Source organism: Medicago sativa, chromosome 6 (assembly GCF_051527215.1).
Source record: "Medicago sativa cultivar Bolivia chromosome 6, Bolivia_mono, whole genome shotgun sequence".
In the NCBI taxonomy this organism is placed as follows: domain Eukaryota; kingdom Viridiplantae; phylum Streptophyta; class Magnoliopsida; order Fabales; family Fabaceae; genus Medicago; species Medicago sativa.
This window is the reverse complement of record NC_140754.1, coordinates 22,249,254-22,271,421: the sequence shown is the minus strand read 5'-3', so window position 1 is coordinate 22,271,421 and position 22,168 is coordinate 22,249,254. Positions and strand designations below refer to the sequence as shown.

The window sequence follows — 22,168 nt, the reverse complement described above, 5'->3', positions numbered from 1 at the left end:
GGAGGGGGTACTTTATATGATAGGTAAAGTCGTATGTTTGATCTACCCAAGACTCGATTGTTGTCAATGGCGAAGATGTGTGAGTTAGTCTGATGTACGAGAGATGCTTGGAATGGCGGTGTCGATGATTTTCTTGGGGGGGGGGGAGCATGTATGAGATTGTAGTGAGCTATTACATAACATTTCTTTGCAAGTGGGTGTGAACCGTAGGTGGAGAGGACATCTTGCGTCAGACAAAGGTTACACCGCCAATGGTGTGTATAATATGTTGACTACAATCGAGCTTACAGTTCGAGCTAAACATAATGATATTATTTTGAACAAAATAGTACCGCTAAAAGTATCTCTTTTTGCTTGACAATTATTAAGGAATCAAATTCGTAAAAAAGACAATACGGTGAGGCGTGGAATCATTCATTCAACTTCCAATCTATCTGTTAGCAGCCACTAAATGGAGGGAAGCATTGATCATCTATTTTTAGTATGCAACTTTTTTGGGAGCATTTGGTTCTTCGTAAGGCACTGTCTAGGAATTTACTCAATGAACCTGTTACATTTGTCTTATCAACTTTTGCATTTTGATAATCTATGAGGCTTCTCCGAATAAATTTGTTTGGTCTTTTTTTACATATTATTTGGTTAACTTGTTTATGAATTATTTGAAAGGAAATGAATTGTCTAGGAATTCTAATTTCTTCAATAAAGTAAAGTTGTTATCATTTTAGTGGTTGAAAGCAAAAATTCTACATTTAACTTTTGATATTCATTATTGGTAGCTTAATCCTATTATGTATTTGGGTTTTGACACTCAACTTGTTACGTTTGTTTGTTACTTTGATATTTGCCACTCCCTCCGTTTCAGAATGAGTGTCGTTTTAGATGTTTACACACATATTAAGAAATGCAATGATTAAAAGAAAGAGAATGATTATTTTACCAAATTATCCTTATTAACTATGTTTTAAAAGTAAACTTTGGAAGTAGTGTGCATAATATTAATTGGAGGGTAGAATTGAAAAGAAAAAGTTATTATTGCATTGGAAACTGAAAGTGACATTCATTTTGAAACAAATTTTTATGGCTAAAGCGACACTCATTTTGAAACGGAGGGAGTATAGTTCTATAATTTACTTGGTGTAATCTTGACTTCTATTTTTGCTCTTCGTGTAATTGGTAAAATTCTTTGTTCGGATAATAATATACTGGGAAATGTTAACTAGTGCCCCCGAAGCACTGGTTAAGGACCATAAATAGTAACTTTTTATAAAAGTTTGTGTAATCAGTGCATTAGAAATTGAAAATTTTGACATTTAAAAAAAATAATAGCTTAATTTAGCATACTTAAAGAGTATCCCGGAGGCACTTGTTAACAAGACCCTAATATATTTCATCTCGTCTTGTTAAAAAAACCAAAATTTTTAGTGGTTTATAATATTAGATTATATTGATTTTTGATGTTTAAAATATAATGACCTCATTTATCGAGGGTCCTTGATCATTCCTTAGAAAGGGGTCCACGACCCATAAAATAAAGAAAGAGGGTCCACACTGTGCAAACTTTCTATTCTTGTTTTGGTGCAGACATTTTCTATTTATTTTTTTTTTTTATAATAAACTTTCTATTCTTTTGTTTAAGTATTTTTAAATTTTAATTTTAATCTTATTCGAAAAAAAGACGGTTTTGTCATATCCATTTTGAAGCAAGTATCAAATGAATTATCAAATGCCACAAAGATAGGACATACAATACGATTCAAATACACGTATTTAAAAAAAAAAACTCAAATTTTATCAAACAATTTTTTTGAAATAGTTAATGAGTTTATACAATGATAAATTGGTGAATTCGAGCTTAATTCTTAGGTGGAACAATTCTTTCATTCTAACTCGAGATTATCAACGTTCATTTTCCCTTATTACCCCGTAGGATTAACACCAAAAACAAAAAAATGTTTAAATTTTCCTTTCACAAAAAATATATTTTAATAGTCTTTTTCTCTTTGTTAGTTATATTTTTTTACATGCATAATCTTTTTTTTTCTTTTATTAATTATATTATATCTGTTTACCAAAAAAAATAAATTATATTATATCTTGTCTTATTTTCTTTTTTTCTTCTTTTATTAATTATATTATATCTTGTCTTATTTTCACCTTTGTTTATCATAATTTTTTATTTTTATTTTTAATTAAAGCAAAATTTTCTAATTAGGCTTCTCCAATAAGTGTCTTCCATAGCACGTATCTATATGTGAGCTGTTTACACACATAACATAAGCTCTCTCCTCTATTTAAACACATCATATCTTTCTTCTTTCTCCTTTCTTTAAACCTTCCCTTCCAATATTCTTCACATTTCTTTTCATTTTTTTCTTCTTTCCTTTAATTTCTTCGAAATTTCTTTGCCTCTTTCATATAAGATTCTCATCTTTTTTATTTATACCAATTTTCTCACATATATATAGATATACTACCAAGCTATAATATATAATTCACCCCTCAAAATCAAAACCATATTATTATATACTATATAGTTTTTTCATTATCCATCATGGAAGAACAAGAACCTATTGTGGTGAACAAAAGTGATGAACCTCTTGATTTGCCTGCTGGTTTCAGATTTCACCCTAATGATGATGAAATCATTACTTTTTATTTGCTTAAGAAGGTATTGAATAGTAATTTTAGTGCAATTGCAATTGGTGAAGCTGATTTGAATAGGTGTGAGCCTTGGGATTTACCAAGTAAGTATTATTTTCTTTTTTAGTTTTCATTTGTTTATATGAAATTATGATTATTATGTTTTGATCTTAACTCTCCGATTATCCGGATAAAGGGTTCTGGTAATCCGGAGTTAGTTATATATGATTGTTTGTTCATAATTTTTAACAATATGAATATGATTATGATATTTTGTAGTGAAAGCTAAGATGGGAGAGAAAGATTGGTATTTCTTTTGTCAAAGAGATAGGAAATATCCAACTGGAACAAGAACTAATAGAGCAACTGAATCAGGCTATTGGAAAGCAACTGGAAAAGATAAAGAGATCTACAAAGGGAAAAGTAACCAACTTGTTGGTATGAAGAAAACTCTTGTGTTCTATAAAGGTAGAGCTCCAAGAGGAGAGAAAACCAATTGGGTCATGCATGAATTTAGATTGGATGGAACATTAGCAACTTGCAATCTTCCTAGGGATGCAAAGGTACCCTCTTAAATTTTTTTCTTTTGTTACCATTTTCTTTTGATTTAGAAAAGGAAATGATCAAGCTTTTCAATAGTTTTTAATTTCAATATAAAAATTAATGCAATGTTTTATTGTGGTTAGTTCATTAGTCTAAAATGTTTAATCTTCCTCGCAAATTAGATGAATTAGAGAGACATTACTTGTGATCGACCCATTGTACTTGAATTGAAACCGATCGCAATTTTCGCTTCATCAGTTTTATTTATCTGCAATTTTTTAAGATATTGCGAATTGCGACAAAATTCAAATTAAGAATTACGACAAAATTTCCATTTCGACTGCAACTGTAATTTAAAATCCGACCAAAATTATGAGTTCTTTTTATCTAAATTTTGCTATAATTTTGTTTATGCTTTTTTATAAAGTGACTTTTGTGATGTTATATGAGTTTCTTTCTCATGTGGTCCTTTCTCCCTTCATCACACCTTTTGCTTTCTCTAGAGTTCAATTGTCAAAGATTCTACCTTACACTTTTTCTTTCTTTCTTTCTTTCTTGGAAATGCATGATATTGATATGATATATAATTGCAGGATGATTGGGTTGTGTCAAAGGTTTTCATCAAGAACAACATTGAAGTTAAAAAAACTACTTCATTTTCCAATCTTTTAAGGGTGAACTCAATAGGTGATGATTTATTGGATTTTTCTTCACTTCCACCTCTTGTGGATCCTCCTTTTAGCAACAATACCATTGATGATCATGACTTCAAAGGAATCAATCCATCACCTTCATCATCAAATGGATATTGTTTTCCAAGCTACTTAATGAACAATGAAACTAATCTCACCAATTTCAATGGTCCATTAATGCAAAGAAGCACATTTTCATCACATCAACCTCAAACTCAAATCCAAATTCCAAACACACCCTTGAATGAGAACATGTTATCAAATTATTCATACATGAATCAAGGGAATAATAGCAATGGTTACATTTATGGATTGGAAAATAAAGAGTGCAAGATGGAGCAATTCTCTACCAACAATTCTATGGTGAGCATTTCACAAGACACATGTTTGAGCAATGACATAAACAATGAGACATCATCTGTTGTTTCAAAGCAAGAAATTGGAAGGAATGCAACATTGTATGAAGAACTTGAGGAACCTTCTTCAATTGGTCCCCTCTCAAATCTTGAATCATGGGAATGGCTATTGAAGAGTTAATGTTCAAGAGAAGACACATGATATCAAGAGAGAAAGCATGGATTTTATCATATCAATTTCATTATTATATATCCTATAACTTCTTAGATTTTCTCTCAAAAAAACCAAAAAAAAATCCCTTAGATTTTAGAATTAGTTCTTGGTTATGCATATATTAATGTATAGATTTATGGTCATCAAGGTATTTTAATAGTTACATAGGTTTTTTTTTTTTTTTTTTTTTTAATTCATGGGTCATATATATAACAATTAGGAGAGGGACTGGATCATGCTCTTATGCATTTTCCTTATGTTTATATTAGCTAATTGTGGGTCTGTTTTATTAATTCATTTTCTTATGTATTTTTCATTAACAGCTATTGTGTAATTAATTCAAGGTTTGTATGTAATTGAAGAATATATTAGTATATTTTAAAGTACTTGTATTGTATATCAATTTCTTTTATTGTTGATATTTCAAACACATTAAGTCTAGAGTAATTTTCCCTTAAAAAAAAAAACTCTTGAGTAATTTTGGACCTACATATCAATTGAGATTGGTAGGGATGACTGAATTAAGATCATAGTTTTATCTGACCTTGTATAAATTAAGATCATAATCTAAATTTTTGTTCATAAAATAAATCAATTATTAGGATTAATATAAAACCCTTCAATGCATATTATATAGTATTTTATGATTTGTGGAATATATCTATGTGTGACATCTCACCAATAGAGTGGGAAGCATTAATTCCCAAGGAAAATTTTGCATTAGTTTTTTCAACTTTAGAATTTAATAAAGACTGTGGCTCTATCCAGGTAGTGCCTCCCACCAAGGCATGACTATTGTTGCCCTTTCTATGTTTCAAGTACCCCGCAAGATACGCTTCAATTATATATATGCTCTTAATATATTTTATATATAAACTATATTATATGATGGCAAAGTGAAATAAGGATTTAGTTCATAGAAAAACTTGAGATAATTTAGTCAAAAAATAAAAACTTAGAGATACAATAATCGTTAAGAAAAATTTAAACTCATCAAGAATAGTCTCTCACATAGAAATTTATGTACAAAGATTTTGTAATTTATACAAATTTCAAGACTAATTATATATGATCGGTTATAGTTCTTCGTTATAAAATGCATATTATTCGAAAATATTTTAAAGGGAAATGCTAACTAGTGCAGGGCACTAGTTAAGAAGATTAATATAAATTATGCATTGGAAATTGGTGAAAAGTGAAATGTTTAACTTTATGAAAGTCAGAAAGTTGTTTTTAATGAAAGTTTTCTATTATTGACATCCTTAACCATTGGACACCGGTTAGTAAAACCCTATTTTAAATTAGGTATTTATTTTAAAGAGTGGGTATATTAGGGTTATTAATATGTTCTAACAATTTTAGCAATGTTATCATCTTGTTGTTGTCAACAGACAACAATCATGATTTTTTCTTGGGTTTTACATTTTTCAAGTTGTTATTTTTTGGTTGTGTTCATTATTTTTTTTTTCTACGTCAGTTTTTTCAAACATTCTCAAAAAGCTGGCACCAATTCATACTGCAATTTTCATGCATACAAAGTAGCATTAATTGCCAATAGAATAAAATAATTACCATAAGACTAAAGAGTACTTTTTAAAATTGAGAACAAAATTCAACGAAATGAGTAAGCACTAGTTAAGCAAGTGAACAAAGCACGTGAAGAACTTCCTGAATATGTGCAGAAAAGATGCCTCTTAAGAGTGAATTTCCATAATCATAAAATGGAAGGAGTGCAATATTTTTGTGTATTAATACTGCGGTTCTTGGAGAAAATGACCCTGATAATCTATATTTTTTGTTAGGTCCGACCACGTTACTAAAATGGTATCAGAATCTCTAAGAACTATTAGGTGACATGTTATGAGGTTTTCGTTATCGGACCACCACCATTTATGTTTACGAACCAAGTCCAACAACGTTGGTCGTGAGAGGATGTATTAAAATGTCTCACATTGACAAGATATTTATAAGCGGGACAGTCCTCACTTCACAAGCTGGTTTTGTAGGATTAGGTTAGACCTAACCATGATTTTCAAGATGGTATCACGACCCCACAAAATCGTTTTGTGACGTGAGAATTGTCCCGACGTATAAACACGTCATATTTTCGGTCCGATACTTTGTATTTGAAACAGAGTACAATAACAGTACTGTATTTTGTGACGACATTAGTTTTTCTTTTCTAAGAAAAAAGAAACTTATAGTGACGAAATACCAACAACAACGGTGTATTAGTTTCTTGACTGCCGTTTATATGAATCTTATGTCCAAAGAAACTTATAGTAGTCACATGCCTACACTCTACTACCTACCCAAAAACTTCACAATTCAAGCTGTTTTGCATTAAATCATGGGTGTTTCCTTTCTTCTTTTCTTAAACCACTTTCTCATGATTAAGTGATTAAAAAAATAGGTTAAATGTGTTTTTAGTTCCTACAAAATTATAAGTTTTTAAGTTTAGTCCCTACAAAAAAATTATTCCCTTCTAGTTCCTATTTGCATTTTATAGGGACAATTTTGGAGGACTAAAAGTGTCCATTTTTTAAAAAAGTTTTTAAAATATGGACTATTTTTACAAACTACTAAATTCTGAAGGACTAAAATTACCATTAAAATTTTATAGAGACTAAACTTGAATTTTTTTTTATTTTGTAGGGACCAAAAACATATTTAACAACAACTGAATGTCTCAAATTATTTTGATAGAATTTTGGCTTATTATTTGGCCGGTATTAAAAATATTCTATTTAACAATTGATTTAGTGACCGAATTATTTCGGTCTTTATATCGACTTATTTAGTGATCAAATTTTCTAATAGATTGCTAAATTGATCGTTAAATGACGACGTGGATGATTTAAAGACTGGTTTATGAAACGTCAATAAGTCATTAGTCGGTAATATTAGTGATTAATTTAGCAACCGATTTAACTTATTAATTTGTTTGCTAAATTAGTCCTTATTTATCAAGTTTTTTTTGTTATCTTGATATTGGTTCGAAGTTTTATCCATCGTTTAACGATGATTAATCTCCGTTGGGAATCTGTGAGGCACACGATGTCGGTTCTCCACTTTCAACCGGATTTTTTTCCATATGCATGAGTCATGAACCGAACATTTAGCCACATGTTTAAATAGTCTAAATCCATTACCACTTGAATCAATCCATTGTTGGTCCTATTTAACAATTTTCTATAATGGGATATACATAACAATTTTTGGCTGCACTTTATATACTTTTCAACTAAATTCCAGATTAACCGGGACTCTTTTCCTTAATTTTTTTTGTAGTATCAACACATAAGAAAACATTGTTCCAACATTTTTTATGAGGTAAACATCTCTTTTCCAACATTTATACAAAATACACATGTTTCATATACATACACACAAAAAACTTAAATAGGTACATGTCTTGAAGGTATGAATGTACCTTCCTCAAGCTATGCTTTCTATGACTATGTATGCAAATAAATGTGTGAGTTTATCTTTATCTTTTTGTTTTATCTCTTCTTTTGTCTATATTTTTGTGTTTGTGTCACTTAGGTCATTAATTGAGGAAAAGTTAAAGAAGAGATAAGAACATGAGAAGAGATCAAAACTAGAAAATACATGTGAGTGTGTGAACTAAAGAAAGAAAGGAACAAATTAAGGAAGAGTTTAAAAGGTATATAGTTTAAAAAGATGTTTGATATATATCATATAAATGGGATAAGATAATGGAAATATAAAGTAAGTGTACGGGTAAGGCATGCTATATCGGATATATTGGAAGAAAAGAAAGGTCCATCATTGATCTTGTGACTATGGAGTTTTTGGGGGTTTTGATTTGATGAAATTGAAAATGTGATAAATGCACGTTCCTTTCCATTCTAAGCAAAGCTTTCATTGTGCTTTTATGCTTGTTAAGAACTTAACTTCCCCTTATATAACTTTTTATTTTAAATAATTGAGTTAAATATGATTTTAGTCCTACAAAATTATAAGCTTTCAAGTTTAGTCTTTAGAAAAAATTTATTCACTTTTATTCCCTATTTGCATTTTATAAAGACTATTCTGGAGGACTAAAAGTATTCATTTTTTGTAAAAAGTTTTCAAAATAAGGACTATTCTTACAAATTACAATATTGTTGAGGACTAAAATTACCATTAAAATTTTATAGGAACACTACAAAAAATGCGCCTGGATTGCGGCGGTTTTTTTGCCATTTTGCGGCGGTTTTAAACCTCCACAAGATGTTTTGCGGGAGTTTTCAAAACCCCCGCTTATACTAATCCCACAAATTATTTGCGGGGGTTTTTGGTGACCGCTGGTATCTTATATAATTTGCGGGGGTTTTTTAGGCGGAGGTTTAAAACCCCCTCAAATTGTAAAAAATGTATTAAAAAAAAATTATCACAATGCTGAAACTTTAACTAAAAAAGTAACCAAAAAAAAAACTTTAACTAAAAAAATCGATTTAAAGTATAGCCATCGTAACAAAAAATATACTATAAATATAAAATATGATAATACAACTCAAGATTCATAATACCAAAAATGAAATCTTATACTAAATGAACAAAAAACATTAAACATTCCTAGAACTAGATGATCCTCTTGTTTCTCTTTCCAAGCTACATGCACATAATGCAATCTTTCTACATAATCCCCAACAACATTCCTAGCAAACAGTATTGTTGCTACTCCAGTTTCCAACACAAGGTGCAATTCCATTCTCTGCAACTTTGGAACCTTCTTTCTCTGCAATCTTCCAAGAAGACCTCTTCCCACTACTTGAAGTTCATTTCTTCCTCTTGCTCCTTGGTCCTGTTATAAAGTAAATTCTCATTCTCAGCATAATGACTAGTGATTGATAAACTCATGATAAATATAAGAAAATATATTTGTCCATTCACAATGTATGAAAAAGGTAAACAAACCCAACTTTATTATAAACCCAACAAATCAAAATAACAGATAAATCAATATAAACCCAACAAATCTACTTTTAACAATATAAACTCAACGAATTGTTTAAAATATGGAAAACATGTATAGCAAGCTATCATTGATCCTTACCTGTAGGAATAAAATTGAAGAGCTTTTAAAATGGACCACACAATAAGGTATTCACAACCAAGCTTTTATAATTTGAACCAGTTTCCAATTGCCCAAAAAACAACCTATTACAATAAAAAAAATCAAAGAAAATCAAGAATGATGAACGGATAAAGGAACTGGCCGAAAAATACATAAAACTACGACAGAAATCCGAACCCAAAAAACCATAAAATGTGAGAATTGAATAGCCACTTTCCAAACTTTAACCCTCTAGATTACCAAAACTATCAAATAATAATCTGTGGCAGGGGGGCCTTAGCATTTGTTATCCCATATTTTGGACTCAGATTTACATACAAGCATGGTAATTGATACTTCAAATCTAACTCAATTAAGAGAACACAAATAGACATAATGTTGCCCATTACAGGATTGGAGTAACAAATAAAATGCTTGATTAGTGTTTACCTTTCATACTCAGAACCAATATCCAGAAATTTATCCTTACTAACTTTAGAGAGATGACTACTGAGAAAGTCCACGAACATGGTTTTGAACGTGTGACACAAGAAAGTCCACGAACAGGGTTTTGAATGCGTGACACGTCTATACGAGATCCTTAAAAAAAATCCATAAAAACGGATTCCTTTGATTCGATTTATACAGATCCCCTACTGTACTGATTAGATACCTGATCATAATCATAAAATTAACATCTCATAAGCAACAATTCAAGCTGTCAAAGAGTCATCACATGGAGAAGAACATTGAATAATGCAAACAGAAAGAAAATGAGCTCATGCAAATTCTTTTCATACTACAAATTTGTGCTTTAGTTAGTTTAAGAAAACTATAACAAGCAAATCATATTGCTGCTATTCCAAAGACCACAATGAAGTTTACAAGTTAACAAAAACCATAGTCATAACCATGTTCAACTAAAGAGTAAAATTTTGAATGAATTCATAATGAATCCAAAAGAAAATCAAATAAGCCTTCAGGAATCCAATTACTCAAGATTGAATTCAAACAGTAAAAACAAATAAAATATAAACAAAAAATAGCTACTAAATCCAAATCAAAGATCAGAACTTTCAGTAACAATGTCTAAATAAGTGATTTACTTATTAGTTGAATAAGCAAGCATATATATGGACTTTGCCAAAGCATCTTTGGCATAAATTTCCTACAAAACAAAGTAAAGTATGGAACTAGAATAAAATAAGAACATTAGACTAGAATAAGTAGTTGGAACACAGTCTCTTATATAAATCAAAAACCCCAAATCAGAAACCCTAAAACCCAAATTGAAGGAGCATGTGAATAGCAAATCCCAAATCAAAAACCCTAAAACCCGAAATCACAATCTAGCAGCAAACAAATCAATATTCAAAGATGGGTATTGTGATTAACTTACCTTTATAGATGAGTTTCGAGTGAGAAGAATGACTTAGCATCCAAATTTTGATTGTTCTTAATCCCAATTTTTCATTGAAATCAACCACATCAAACCCTATAATTATCAATCTCATTAAAATAATTCAAAGACAGGGCAATTGATAGAACAAATTGATCTATGGAAAAAGAATAAAAATACCTTTGTGAGGGAGAGGGCGATAGAGCGATGAAAGGGTTTCCTTCATGAGGGTTGACAGCTGCGTAGGGTTTCTGAAAGAGTGAGAGTGAGAGGATTGACAGAGGCAATAGGTTGCAGAGAGAGGTCAATGAGATGAGGTTGATGAGATGAGGTGAGGTTCTGGGTTTCCATGATGAGTGAGAGGAGATTTCACGAAGAGAAGTGAGACGGTTTTGGAGAGAGAGTGAGTGATATTATTGATAAATATGTTTTTTTTAATGAAATAAAATAAAATAGAGGGAAATGAAAAACACAAGTGCGCCACCAGTGAAAATCAAGCGGGATAGGTGAAAAGCGAAAAAAAATCCTTGAATTTTGTGGGGGTTTCAAAACCGCCGTAGATTGATTAGTATTTGTCACCTATGCGTCACTTATTCAACCATTTTGCGGGGGTTTTCTAAAACTCCCTCAAAAAAACCGCCGCAATCTTGCGCGTTTTTTGTAGTGGAACTAAATTTGAAAACTCGTGATATTATATGAGCTTAAAACATATTTAACCCGTTCACCAAAAAAAAAAAAACATATTTAACCCTAAATAATTTAGTGGCAAAATGCACACACTAACGATGAAGAATAGAGACGTTGAGCGTCTGAACTTTCGCCATAATATATCATTTTTCTATGCAATCTTTTGTCATTTGAACTCACTTAAGCAACAATTGTTATCGCTTTTGAGTGATTAAATTTCAACACCATAATTTTTAAAGACTTATTCAACATCTCATTTTATCTTTTTTTATCGTATCACCAATATATTTCATCAATTATATCATTTATTTCTTTCTTGAGGTGTATGTGTGTCTAAAGATTATTATGGTTTTTTTCTTTATATATGTGGCCGGTGTTATGGTGACTTGTTAGACTTTTGTTTTAATGTTACACTAATTGATCTAGGTGTCTTTTTTTATAACCTTTATTTCATGAGATTTAATAAGGAGTGAGAAATTGGAAAGGTAGTGAAAATGATTTGTGAAAAGAAAGAGAAATATAGATATCCATCTATAAAGGGGTTAGGGGTGGGAGAAAATGGAAAATGATCATAGTGCTTATGTAACTATGCTTGTTTATGAATCCGAAAACCCTGATTTGTTGCATGAAAATATGGGGTGAAAGGGTGGTGTTGGTGGCTCACCAACCAATGATGAGCTTCCATCATATATTTTCATGAGTGTCCCATTGAAAACGATATCAATATGGCTATAACCTCATCATACTTGTCATATTTCTTATTTTAATAAAATTAGATTTCCAGAAGTTCTATGGGTTGATGGATCTATAATAAACCTTCCACATTATGAAAATTGTTTTTCTTAAATGTGTATTTTGTTAAAAACATATGGAAAATACATTTTTACCTCCAACGATAGTTAACTATCAATTGTGATTTTGCGGGTCGAAAAATTAAAATAAATCAAGGCTTATTCAGAATGCAACGGAACTTTGCAGATCTTCTCTATGTATTTTTATAAAGGAGTGTGTAAAGTTTCGACTAAGTCTCGATTTATTTTGATTTTTCAACCGAATTGAATAAAATCGCAATTTTTTTCCAAGTGCACGTCCGAAAAAGTAACCTAGATGATTAATTTTTTCATGATTTTTTGCACGCATGTTTAGGAAAAAAAAAACAACATCTTCCACAAAAAATTTGAATTTTCCGACAAGGGACGGATTAAATATGAATTTTTAACGCTCCTAAAACTCAAGACACCAAAACATCAAAACATCGACCTAGACACCAAATTTTAAGTTTTTTTTTTTTTTTTTTTGCAGACACATCTATAAAAATACATATAGAGGATCTGGAAATTTTTGTAGTATTCCGACTAAGCTTTGATTTATTTTAATTTTTCGACTGAAACACGCAAAATCACAATTGATGCTCTGCCAGGAACTGCACTTAAGTGAATATGTGCCAACTGCAGCTGGCTCATCAGTGTTTTCCATGTGTTTTTAAGAAAAAACACATGTGAGAAAAGCAATTTTCCCACACTATTAGGGCCGTTTGCAATATGGGCCAGTCCAAACTATCTCACAATCCAACTCAACCCAAAGTATTTAGTTCAATCATGGTGATTGCTCTATCCACCCCTCGAGTTGCTCAAAAGCCTCTCGAATTTACTTGTAACTTCCGATCGCAAAATCTACCTGGAGTTATCATCCGATCGGTTTTTTTTTATTAGGACATAACTTCCAATTGGCTTATTTTTAGGGGTTGAGCGACATACTTGAAGGGCGGATAGAACAATTCTCTTCAACTTTTTAGTTTTAGTTTGGAACAATATGAATTTTTTTGCCCAACATCAAAATGGTTTGGATAGGATAAAAGTTTGTGATTTCATCATATTCGTGAACATCTGTACCAAATTCATTTATTTTTTGACCCGATGTGAAACCTAATCTATTAAAAGTAAATTTTGAGTTCTTTCTTTGTCAATGAATATATGAAAAATGAATTTAAAAGTGTTCTTTTATTGAAAAATAATAAACTATCATTAATAACGGTGATAATAATGATCATTTTACAACTCTCTTATATGTAATTTGAACTTCATCCCTTGAGTTACAATGTAAAACTCTTTCGTTTGAGGTGGCGTCTCATAGATTTAATTTAAAAGTTTTTAAATTTAGTTTAGCTGTTGAAATTTCAATTGATAATCTTTGGTAGGTACTAGCATTTAAGTGAAATAAAAAGCATTTGATTATTATTTTTTCTTAATTTGAAAAGGTAAATTCTGAGTACCCAGTCATATTTATGTTTTATGAGAAAATTACCCGACCTAAACCAACATACTTGTCGGTGTGTTGGATTGGTTTGGGTTTGAAAGAAAACTTACGAGATCTTAACCAACCCGAACTGAAGATAATTGATTATGTTGGATAACAAGTTTGATCAAACCCGATTGTGTTATAAGTGAGAGAAATTGCGGGTTTGCGCCTGCTTTGTAGCAATTCAAATGTTCCTACAACTTTTTATTATTTAAGTTGTACATAGGAGACATGTATTCATTCTCCCTTCTATCTCTCTGTCAGGGAAAGTGTTGAATGAGTCCCTATCATTGCAACCGTTAACAAACACTACGAACGTCTTCCCTTGTGAACAACCTTTGTCTCTTGCGTATGAAAAAAATTTGATGGGAAGAGAAGAATTCATGTGTCCCCATTAGTTCCTCAATAATGATTAATTAGTGCTTAATGACCGTCGTTACTTCATCCTTTAACATGGTTAACTAAAAAGTAGGAATCAACATATGTTCTTCTAAATTAAAGGTTAAGATCCTCTAAAATCGTCTTAACAATAATCCTATGTCATCAGAGATTTTTTTTTTATCAGTAGGAATCGAACTTCATCGCTATAGACTATAACAAGTAACTTTTACTATAACAAATTTATAATCATTTACTATAAAAAATTTATAAAAGGACAGTCTTATTCACTAAAGCTCCCACATATGTAGGATTCAGGAAACGGTCCTATCATTTGGTATATTGTACGTAGCTTTACCCTGTTTTTCCCACAAGTAACACTGGCTATAACAAATTTATAATATTGAAATTTCAATACTTAACAAGTAAGCAGTCTCAGGGAAATAATTACCTCAAATCATTATATGATTGATATATTAAATGATTTGTACAACTTGTCCTAAATGGCCCAACATAAAAAACATTTTACAGTGATTTCATACTGCTTAGAATCCACAATCATGAAGTGGATCAACCTAGTCAAGAAAAAAAAGTGGCTAGGATTTAGACTTTTTCACAATTTTTTTTTTGACAAAGTAATCAAAGGTGAAAAGTGTGAAAACCAGATCCAATCCAAATCCAAATTTCAGCCACTAACATACATAGTGTTATAAAGTGAATATTCTAAAGTGTATTTCTAATGCAATTATAGCAGGGTTATAAATTATAATAAGTTGGAGACAAGACTACATAATCTCACTCAAAATTAATTTGTTGGTGACATGTATTCCATTATCTGACAATCATATAGTTCCTTTATCAAATCCTGTTGCTTTAATATCATTTCAAACTTCAATTGCATTGTGACAAAAAACAAATGATTTTTTTACTGACTATGAACTGTTAGAATATCAAAAAGGATGAAAAAGGCTTGAATGCTTGACAGAATGCAAAAAAAAAAAAAAAAAAAGATTTATTCTCATAACTCCATTATTAGTACTTAACAGAATTTGTCCTGTTTCTAGGCCGAATCCGAATTGTCTACTGTCAAAATACTCTTCATTTACTGTATTCATAGATCTCGACTGTTGGATTAAGATTAGATTACTTATATTCTGATTTCCATCATAACCATGTCATATTTTGAATACAAATTTGAAATATAAACTGTCCGATCTCAATCTAGAAGTTGAAATTTACCGATTGCAGTGACCGCAGAGTACTTTCACTGCAGCTGAACCAAATCCTTCTAAGCCTTGTCTTTTGAAGAACATCTAATGCCAAATTCCCAAAATGACTGAGACAATGAAAAGTAGCAGAAGTGTCATATTTCCTCCTGGAATGAAAGATGGCCTGCAAAATCAATTGTTACAGACAGTTAGATATCAGTAACCACAGCCTTTACATTCGCAATGCTAAGGGACTGAAAAATCAATTAATTGAAAACAAATGTATATGTATAACTTGTGTGCACTGCTATGAAGTGCACTGACACAAACATCGAACACGACATGAATACTGACATGTTGACAGTGGTAGTAATTTGAGAAAATGGAGTAATCCACATGTGACAGAGTCAAATCAGCCGGCCATTCCTTCGATATGAATTTTGAATGCTTAATTTTGTCATGTGAAACTCTGTAACACAAACATTTTGAATTGAAGGCATGCCGGTTGTCAGACACATCACAGTGGCCGACACTGGCACGACACTGACACACGTGATTACATTCAACAAGTTCATTTTCTTAAATTATTATTGGTGTCTACGTGTCAGTGTCGTGTCTGATATTCGTGCCTGTGTCAGTACTTCACACCGTGAAATCAATGTGTAACTCTAATTAGCATCACTTGGAAAACACAAACCATATACCTGATTTTTCCCTTCTTGGATTGTTGATGAATATAAGTCATGACAGGAGGAATAATCCCAAAAAGAAAGCAATTTGCATAAACACCAGCAAAATCAAGAGCTCTTGAAAAAGTAGACCTGAAATACGAAGCTATAAACACCGAAAAACAAAGTACTAACAATGTTACAACCAATTTAATTCCATCAAATTTTTTTTCATTCAATCTCATTTCATTCATCAAATCTCTTGAACTTCCATATCCAACCTTCCCTGAATAACCAACACCATCACCGCCGCCATAGAAAACCGATCCAACTCTTCCCTTTCCATACTCATTATCCGCACCTTTTCCAGATACCAATTCCAAAGTGTCAAGAATCTGTTTAGGCAAACTCACAGCATAACCAATCAAACTAGTCGCCATAGCCGAAAAAGCAAATCCTTGAACAGCAGATAAAGCAGAAGGATTCACCGAAAGCAAAAGGGTAATAGGATCACCAACAAAGTTTGGACCTTTATTTGCCCCAACAAGTCCCAACACAATCAAATTCCATGACAGAACCATTACCAAAGGAACAACACCGCCGATTAGTATTGCTTTTCTTGCTTCATCGATAGTATTACCGGCAATTTTACATATAAACGGAGTAATCACATGAAACCCTAATGTTAACACAGCAACCGGTATAATCGGCAAAATCGACGAAAATTTCCATGAAATTGAACCAAAAGAGCTTATTATATTAGCTCTAGCAACAACAATTCCAATTCCAACCAATCCGGTTATCGAAACAAGCATCATAAAACACAAAACCCTATTTGCAAAATCAATAGTATTGAAAGGGAAAAACACAATCAATGTTCCAACAACAAATGGAAACAATGAATGAAGAACCAAACTACTAAATCTTGGAAAAATTGGTGCTAAAATTGATCCAATACCAGCAACACATGCAACAAGCAATGAAAAACATAAACTTGTATAAACCAATGCAACAAATGAACCAAATTTTTGACCTAATGTTCTTGTTGCAAGATTTGTGAAACTAACCTCATCAACATTATCATTTTCCATTGCATCAAAACAAAGCTCAGCTACAAGAATTATTGATGAAATCACATAAAGCCATGAAATCAAGATTATGATTGTTGATGGTAATGGTCCTGATTTTATTGTCAATGATGGTAAACCTAACATTCCAGGACCAACTGCTGCACCAATTATCAAACTAACTGCACCCCAGAAACTCTTTTTCTCAGGACATTGATTCTTCTTGATAAAGTTTTCATTTTCAACATTAACATCAATGTTAACATTGGTGTCATTTTCAACAACATTAATATTGGTGTCATTTTCAGGTGCAATAACTCTATTTTTTATATGAAGAAAATTTGAGGGTTTGGTTGTGAAACTGAAAGTGGTAGTGTTGTGAGTGATGAATTTTTTGGTTTGAAAATGGTTTTTTTTATGGACTAGGATGTTTGGTTTTGGATATGTGAGGTGTTTGTGGAGATGATGAAAATGTTGTTGTTGCATGTTGGTGGAATTTTTTGTGTGATTGATGATGGAAGAAAATTTTTGTGTGACAATGAGAGTTTGAGAGTGTGAATCTCAATAACACACGAACCAACCTGGCTTTGTGTCAGGGAATCTTTTGGGTCAAATATAAAGGAGAAGCCTAGGTGTTAGTGTTACCCTAAAAGGGATTTGGTGCATTCACCAAATTTTTACGGTCAGGCAGTCGAGCATTTTGACCGTCTGATCATGATTAGACGATTGAGATGTAAGTTTGGTATTTTTGAAATTATAAAATTAAAATAAATATTCAAGTTTTAGGCCATTTGATCAAAATCGGACGACTAATTGTGTCTTGATTGCATGAGTGTGGAAAAAGATTGATTGTGTCCAATTCCGATAAGTAATTGATTTGGTAATCTTAAGTGATAAAGTTCAAATCATCGTTGTAAAGATACTATGAATATCATTATCATCGTTACTAATAATGATTTTTCTTAACTCATTTGGGTTGGTGTTGTGGTGTTGTTGTCTTGAGACCTTGAAGTGTGTTTCTTCTTAAGATTTCATGTTCAAATCTCATTTGTGCAATTTATATGTGCTAGTTTAACTTAAAAAATAAATCACTAAGAGGGACAATACATTATAATATACCAGAATCGAGGTTCGAACATCAAACACCTCACTTATTCACCTTTAAGAGATGAAATTTTAACCACTAAATTACTTAAAAAAGAAATTATGATTAAGCAATCCAAAAACCAAACTCAAATGTTTTTGTTCTAAATTTAGCACAAAGTACATTTGACTTGTATTCAGAGAACTGCTTGTAACACACTAACATACTTATTTCAACTCACTTTATTTTATTGGTTAAAATTTATATGCATTCTACCAAAAATTAATGGACCTCACATAAATTGATGGAACTCGTATGAATTTCGATCAATAAAAGATAGTATAATGAAATAAATACTGTTAAAGAGTTTGTTCTTAACATGATTTTTTATATATGATAAAAGAAAACACAGCAATAATTAATAATATTTTTTTTATAAAATTATAATTATTCTCTTTCATCTCATTATTATATTTCTTTACTCTCTCAATCTCATTTTAAATGTCGTGTTTGGATCGTGCACGATTTAAAAAAAATGGTAATTTGGTTGATTTCAATTGTAAAATTAGTACTATACATTTAAACTTTAGATGTATTTTTTAGATTATTTACCAAAACACTGAGATTAATTGTAGTTAATGAAATACCGTGCAAATGTGACACTTTTTGATTATTATGTTTTCCTTTTTTTAGCTTTTTGTGGAATGAATGAAATTCAGATTCAGTGACTAATACGATAAAAAAAACCAAAGCAGTCCAAATCGGATACTCACGAGTCACCAACACAGTATGGTGGGTCTCATAGTGATAGACATGCATTGGGACCAAGTTCCAATTAGAAGTAGAAACATTAACATTTTGTAGCCTTATGAAAAGCATAGTAACTTTGTGGTTGTCTCTAGTGCTCCTCTCCCAACATATAATTATGTCATTTACACCATACACAAATCTTGCCATAATAAAAAGACTTTTTTATTATGAAAAAGTTTTGTGGTATTCAATTAAGACTTTTACAATTTAAATTTTTTTTTTGTAGTATTCAATTAAGACTTTTTGTCATTTAGAAAAGTATATTAGTATTCAATCAAAATTCTTCATCATTTAAAAAAAGTCTCGTAGTATTCAAAATCATTCAAATTTTGAAGGATTATTTAAAAAATTGGATTTTGATGGATTTTGTGGGATTTTCTAGTAAAATTTTAACATGAAAATGTCTTTTTTCATGAAAACATGAAATTTCTTAAGATTATATTGTAAGGTTTTAAAAGATTTCAAATGATTTTATGGATTTATAATATTTCAATAGATTTTATGAATTTTAAGGACTCATCGGAATGAAATGATCACAACACATTCTCTATCATAATATTCTCAATACATACTCTTATTTTTTTATGATAGATAGAGGGAGAGAGGGGAGAAGGGAGGAGAGAGAGAGATAGAGAGAGAGAGAGAGATGAAGAGAGGAGAGGGAGAGATGGAGAATGGAGAAGAGAGAGGAGAGAGAGAGATAGTAAAATTTTAAAAGAAAAACAATCATAAGAGATCTCATGTTTTACGAAAAACATTTTCATGCTAAAATTTCACTAGAAACAAAATCCATCAAAATCCAATTTATTAAACAATCCTTCGAAATTTGAATGATTTTAAATACCACGACACTTTTTTTAAGTGATGAAAAGTCTTGATTGAATACCTCAAATGACAAAGAGTCTTGATTGAATACTACAAGATTTTTTTTAAGTTGCAAAGAGTCTTGATTGAATACCACAAGATTGTTTCATAATTAAAAAGTCTTTTAAAATCTCTTAGAATCCTAATCCAATACACCCTCCTAGAAAGCTATGTTACTTTTTATATCATATTTTTTTTTCATTTTATAACGCCCTTAATCATTTTGTTTCCAACTAAAAAAATGCATGTTAGATGACATGTGATTTAGGGTTAGGCGTATTTCTTTTAGTAGATGGCAGGTTATATGGATACCGGGACCGTTTCTATCATTTTATGGGTCTTAGGTTAAATTTGAAAAAAGGGCCCCTTAAATAATACTTCATAATTTTTTTTTTGATAAACGATGAATTCGACAGGTATTAATTATGGCACTTGACTTCTCAACTATGTTGACACCCTAAGTTACCATAATAAAATGTTTTGAAATCCCAACTATGCTGACATCCCAAAACATCGAGTGTCAAATGCACCTCATCCTATGTAATATTAATAAAAAATAATAACAGATCAAAAAAAGTTGGGGGGACAAATCAAACCCAACATAGTTAAGTAAAATGATATGTAGGCATATCAAACGTATCTAAAAAAACCAGCCCTGATAAACTAGGATATATATATATCACCATGGAGAATATAAGTGTTTTTACAAAATATCAACAAAAAAAAAAGCTTCACTTTTATCTCAAAGTCATAAGGTTGTAGTTTCTTCGAATCTATTCTTCACAAAAGTAATTGCCATATAAACAACAATAGAAAATCGCTGATTCTTATGAATTCTTGATCAAATATAAAAAGTGTTCAATTCTTGACAATTTGTATTATGTCTTTATAAATTGTGATTTTCATTTATGTCATTTTAATAGTTTTTGTCACTGTTTTGAAAAAAAACTAGTTAATCACAATTCATATTATAAAATCCGAAATACAACAAATAAAATTCAAATTATAAAATCCAAACGGTAAAAATGATCAATACGAAGGCGCTTGAGAAGTGAGTAGGGTGAGAGAAGGAAATTCAAAAAAAAAAAAAAAGAAATTGAAGGTCGGTAAGACTTAAGTATGTTAGGGTTTGGGGCTTTTTGAAATAGTTTTGCAAAAAAAAAAAAAAGAGAAGAATTATCGGGCTTAAGTCTGTTGGGGTCCATTTACATGTTTTACTATATACACCCCTATAAAATGAAGCTTTACTATATACACCCCTTCCTACAAAAATTATTTTTGGGCCCTAGGCCATTGTACCCCTGGCCTATGCATAGCGCCAGCCCTGATGGGTACAAATACATCTAAATACATGTTAGTCGAATCTTTTTCAAGTCTAATGAGGTATACGAAGGTCACGGGGACATCATAATTAGTTAAAACTCAATTAAACTAGACAATTGAACAATTAACTCGTGTTTCATGTTTATAACGCTACTAACTGATGTATGCTATGAGCACGAAGCCACATTATAAGGGAAAGTTGCACACATGTAGCTAATATCACTGGAATATGTCGCGAAGTGGAATATTCAAGCGAAACATGGGGTACCAACCCATCGTTTGAGCCATCCGAACAAGTGTTTTCCTAGTAATACTAAGCTTGTGCACTTTTTCAACACACAAACTCAATCTAACAAATCATTTTATGCTTTTTTTTTATCCATTTACCGTTTTGTACTTTATCTTTCATTTATAAGTTTCTTAGTCTAGTAGCTTGAACACCCCAAAAATAACGTACTTAACACTCTTTGGAGTATTTAAGAAACCCACACGTCACAACTGAGGGACAAAGTTCCTTTCGCAAATTAAGGGATCGATTGAAGAAGAGAATAATTGTTGAGAGTTATTAGTTTATACCTCGACTAACTTTCAAATTCGACAACAAATTTGGCACACACAATGGGACACTACGACCATAACCACTGAAAAATTCAATTCACTAGATCAATACTACATTTGGCATATGCAAAATTTCTTAAACAATACCCTTAGGATGTTTGTTAGCAAGACTCTAAAATTTGTGAGATCTACAAAATATACGTGAAATTCAAAAAAATGAACTAATTTTAAAAATTGTGAGATTCCTTGAAATTTAAACCAATATGAGAGAAGTTAATCACTATTTTGGTCGTTAAATGTGAAGACGATGTCACCAT

At 31.1% G+C, this 22,168-nt stretch overlaps 2 protein-coding genes and 1 long non-coding RNA gene across 5 annotated transcripts; 1 reads left to right on the top strand and 2 right to left on the bottom strand.

Annotated features, from left to right (window-relative positions):
• Nucleotides 1-2,275: 2,275 nt before the first annotated feature.
• LOC146913736 (NAC domain-containing protein 87-like) lies at nt 2,276-4,842 on the top strand. The gene is made up of 3 exons (XM_085716948.1): nt 2,276-2,744; nt 2,920-3,203; nt 3,777-4,842. Exons 1-3 carry the CDS (start codon nt 2,552-2,554, stop codon nt 4,410-4,412), a joined length of 1,113 nt encoding a protein of 370 aa, XP_085573074.1. The 5' UTR covers nt 2,276-2,551; the 3' UTR covers nt 4,413-4,842.
• A 4,079-nt stretch (nt 4,843-8,921) lies between these two features.
• LOC146913735 (uncharacterized) lies at nt 8,922-11,289 on the bottom strand. Of its 3 annotated transcripts, none has more exons than XR_015013793.1 (5): nt 11,087-11,289; nt 10,907-11,002; nt 9,958-10,180; nt 9,508-9,611; nt 8,922-9,255 (listed from the first exon to the last, which is right to left on the bottom strand). It is a non-coding gene; the product is annotated as an uncharacterized LOC146913735 (long non-coding RNA). The 3 variants fall into 3 exon arrangements; XR_015013794.1 differs by having other exon boundaries at nt 10,907-10,962; XR_015013792.1 differs by having other exon boundaries at nt 10,907-11,289.
• Nucleotides 11,290-15,224: 3,935 nt separating this feature from the next.
• LOC146913734 (Tryptophan/tyrosine permease) lies at nt 15,225-17,801 on the bottom strand. Its single transcript, XM_085716947.1, has 2 exons — nt 16,182-17,801; nt 15,225-15,661 (listed from the first exon to the last, which is right to left on the bottom strand). Exons 1-2 carry the CDS (start codon nt 17,696-17,698, stop codon nt 15,583-15,585), a joined length of 1,596 nt encoding a protein of 531 aa, XP_085573073.1. The 5' UTR covers nt 17,699-17,801; the 3' UTR covers nt 15,225-15,582.
• Between the last annotated feature and the right edge of the window lie 4,367 nt (nt 17,802-22,168).

Coding starts and splice junctions, on each gene's coding strand:
- LOC146913736 (XM_085716948.1), top strand. CDS start 2,552: ATGGAAGAACAAGAACCTATTGTGGTGAACAAAAGTGATGAACCTCTT. Junction 2,745..2,919: donor TGAGCCTTGGGATTTACCAA/GTAAGTATTATT, acceptor GATATTTTGTAG/TGAAAGCTAAGATGGGAGAG. Junction 3,204..3,776: donor ATCTTCCTAGGGATGCAAAG/GTACCCTCTTAA, acceptor ATATAATTGCAG/GATGATTGGGTTGTGTCAAA.
- LOC146913734 (XM_085716947.1), bottom strand. CDS start 17,698: ATGCAACAACAACATTTTCATCATCTCCACAAACACCTCACATATCCA. Junction 15,662..16,181: donor TCCAAGAAGGGAAAAATCAG/GTATATGGTTTG, acceptor TTGATTTTGCAG/GCCATCTTTCATTCCAGGAG.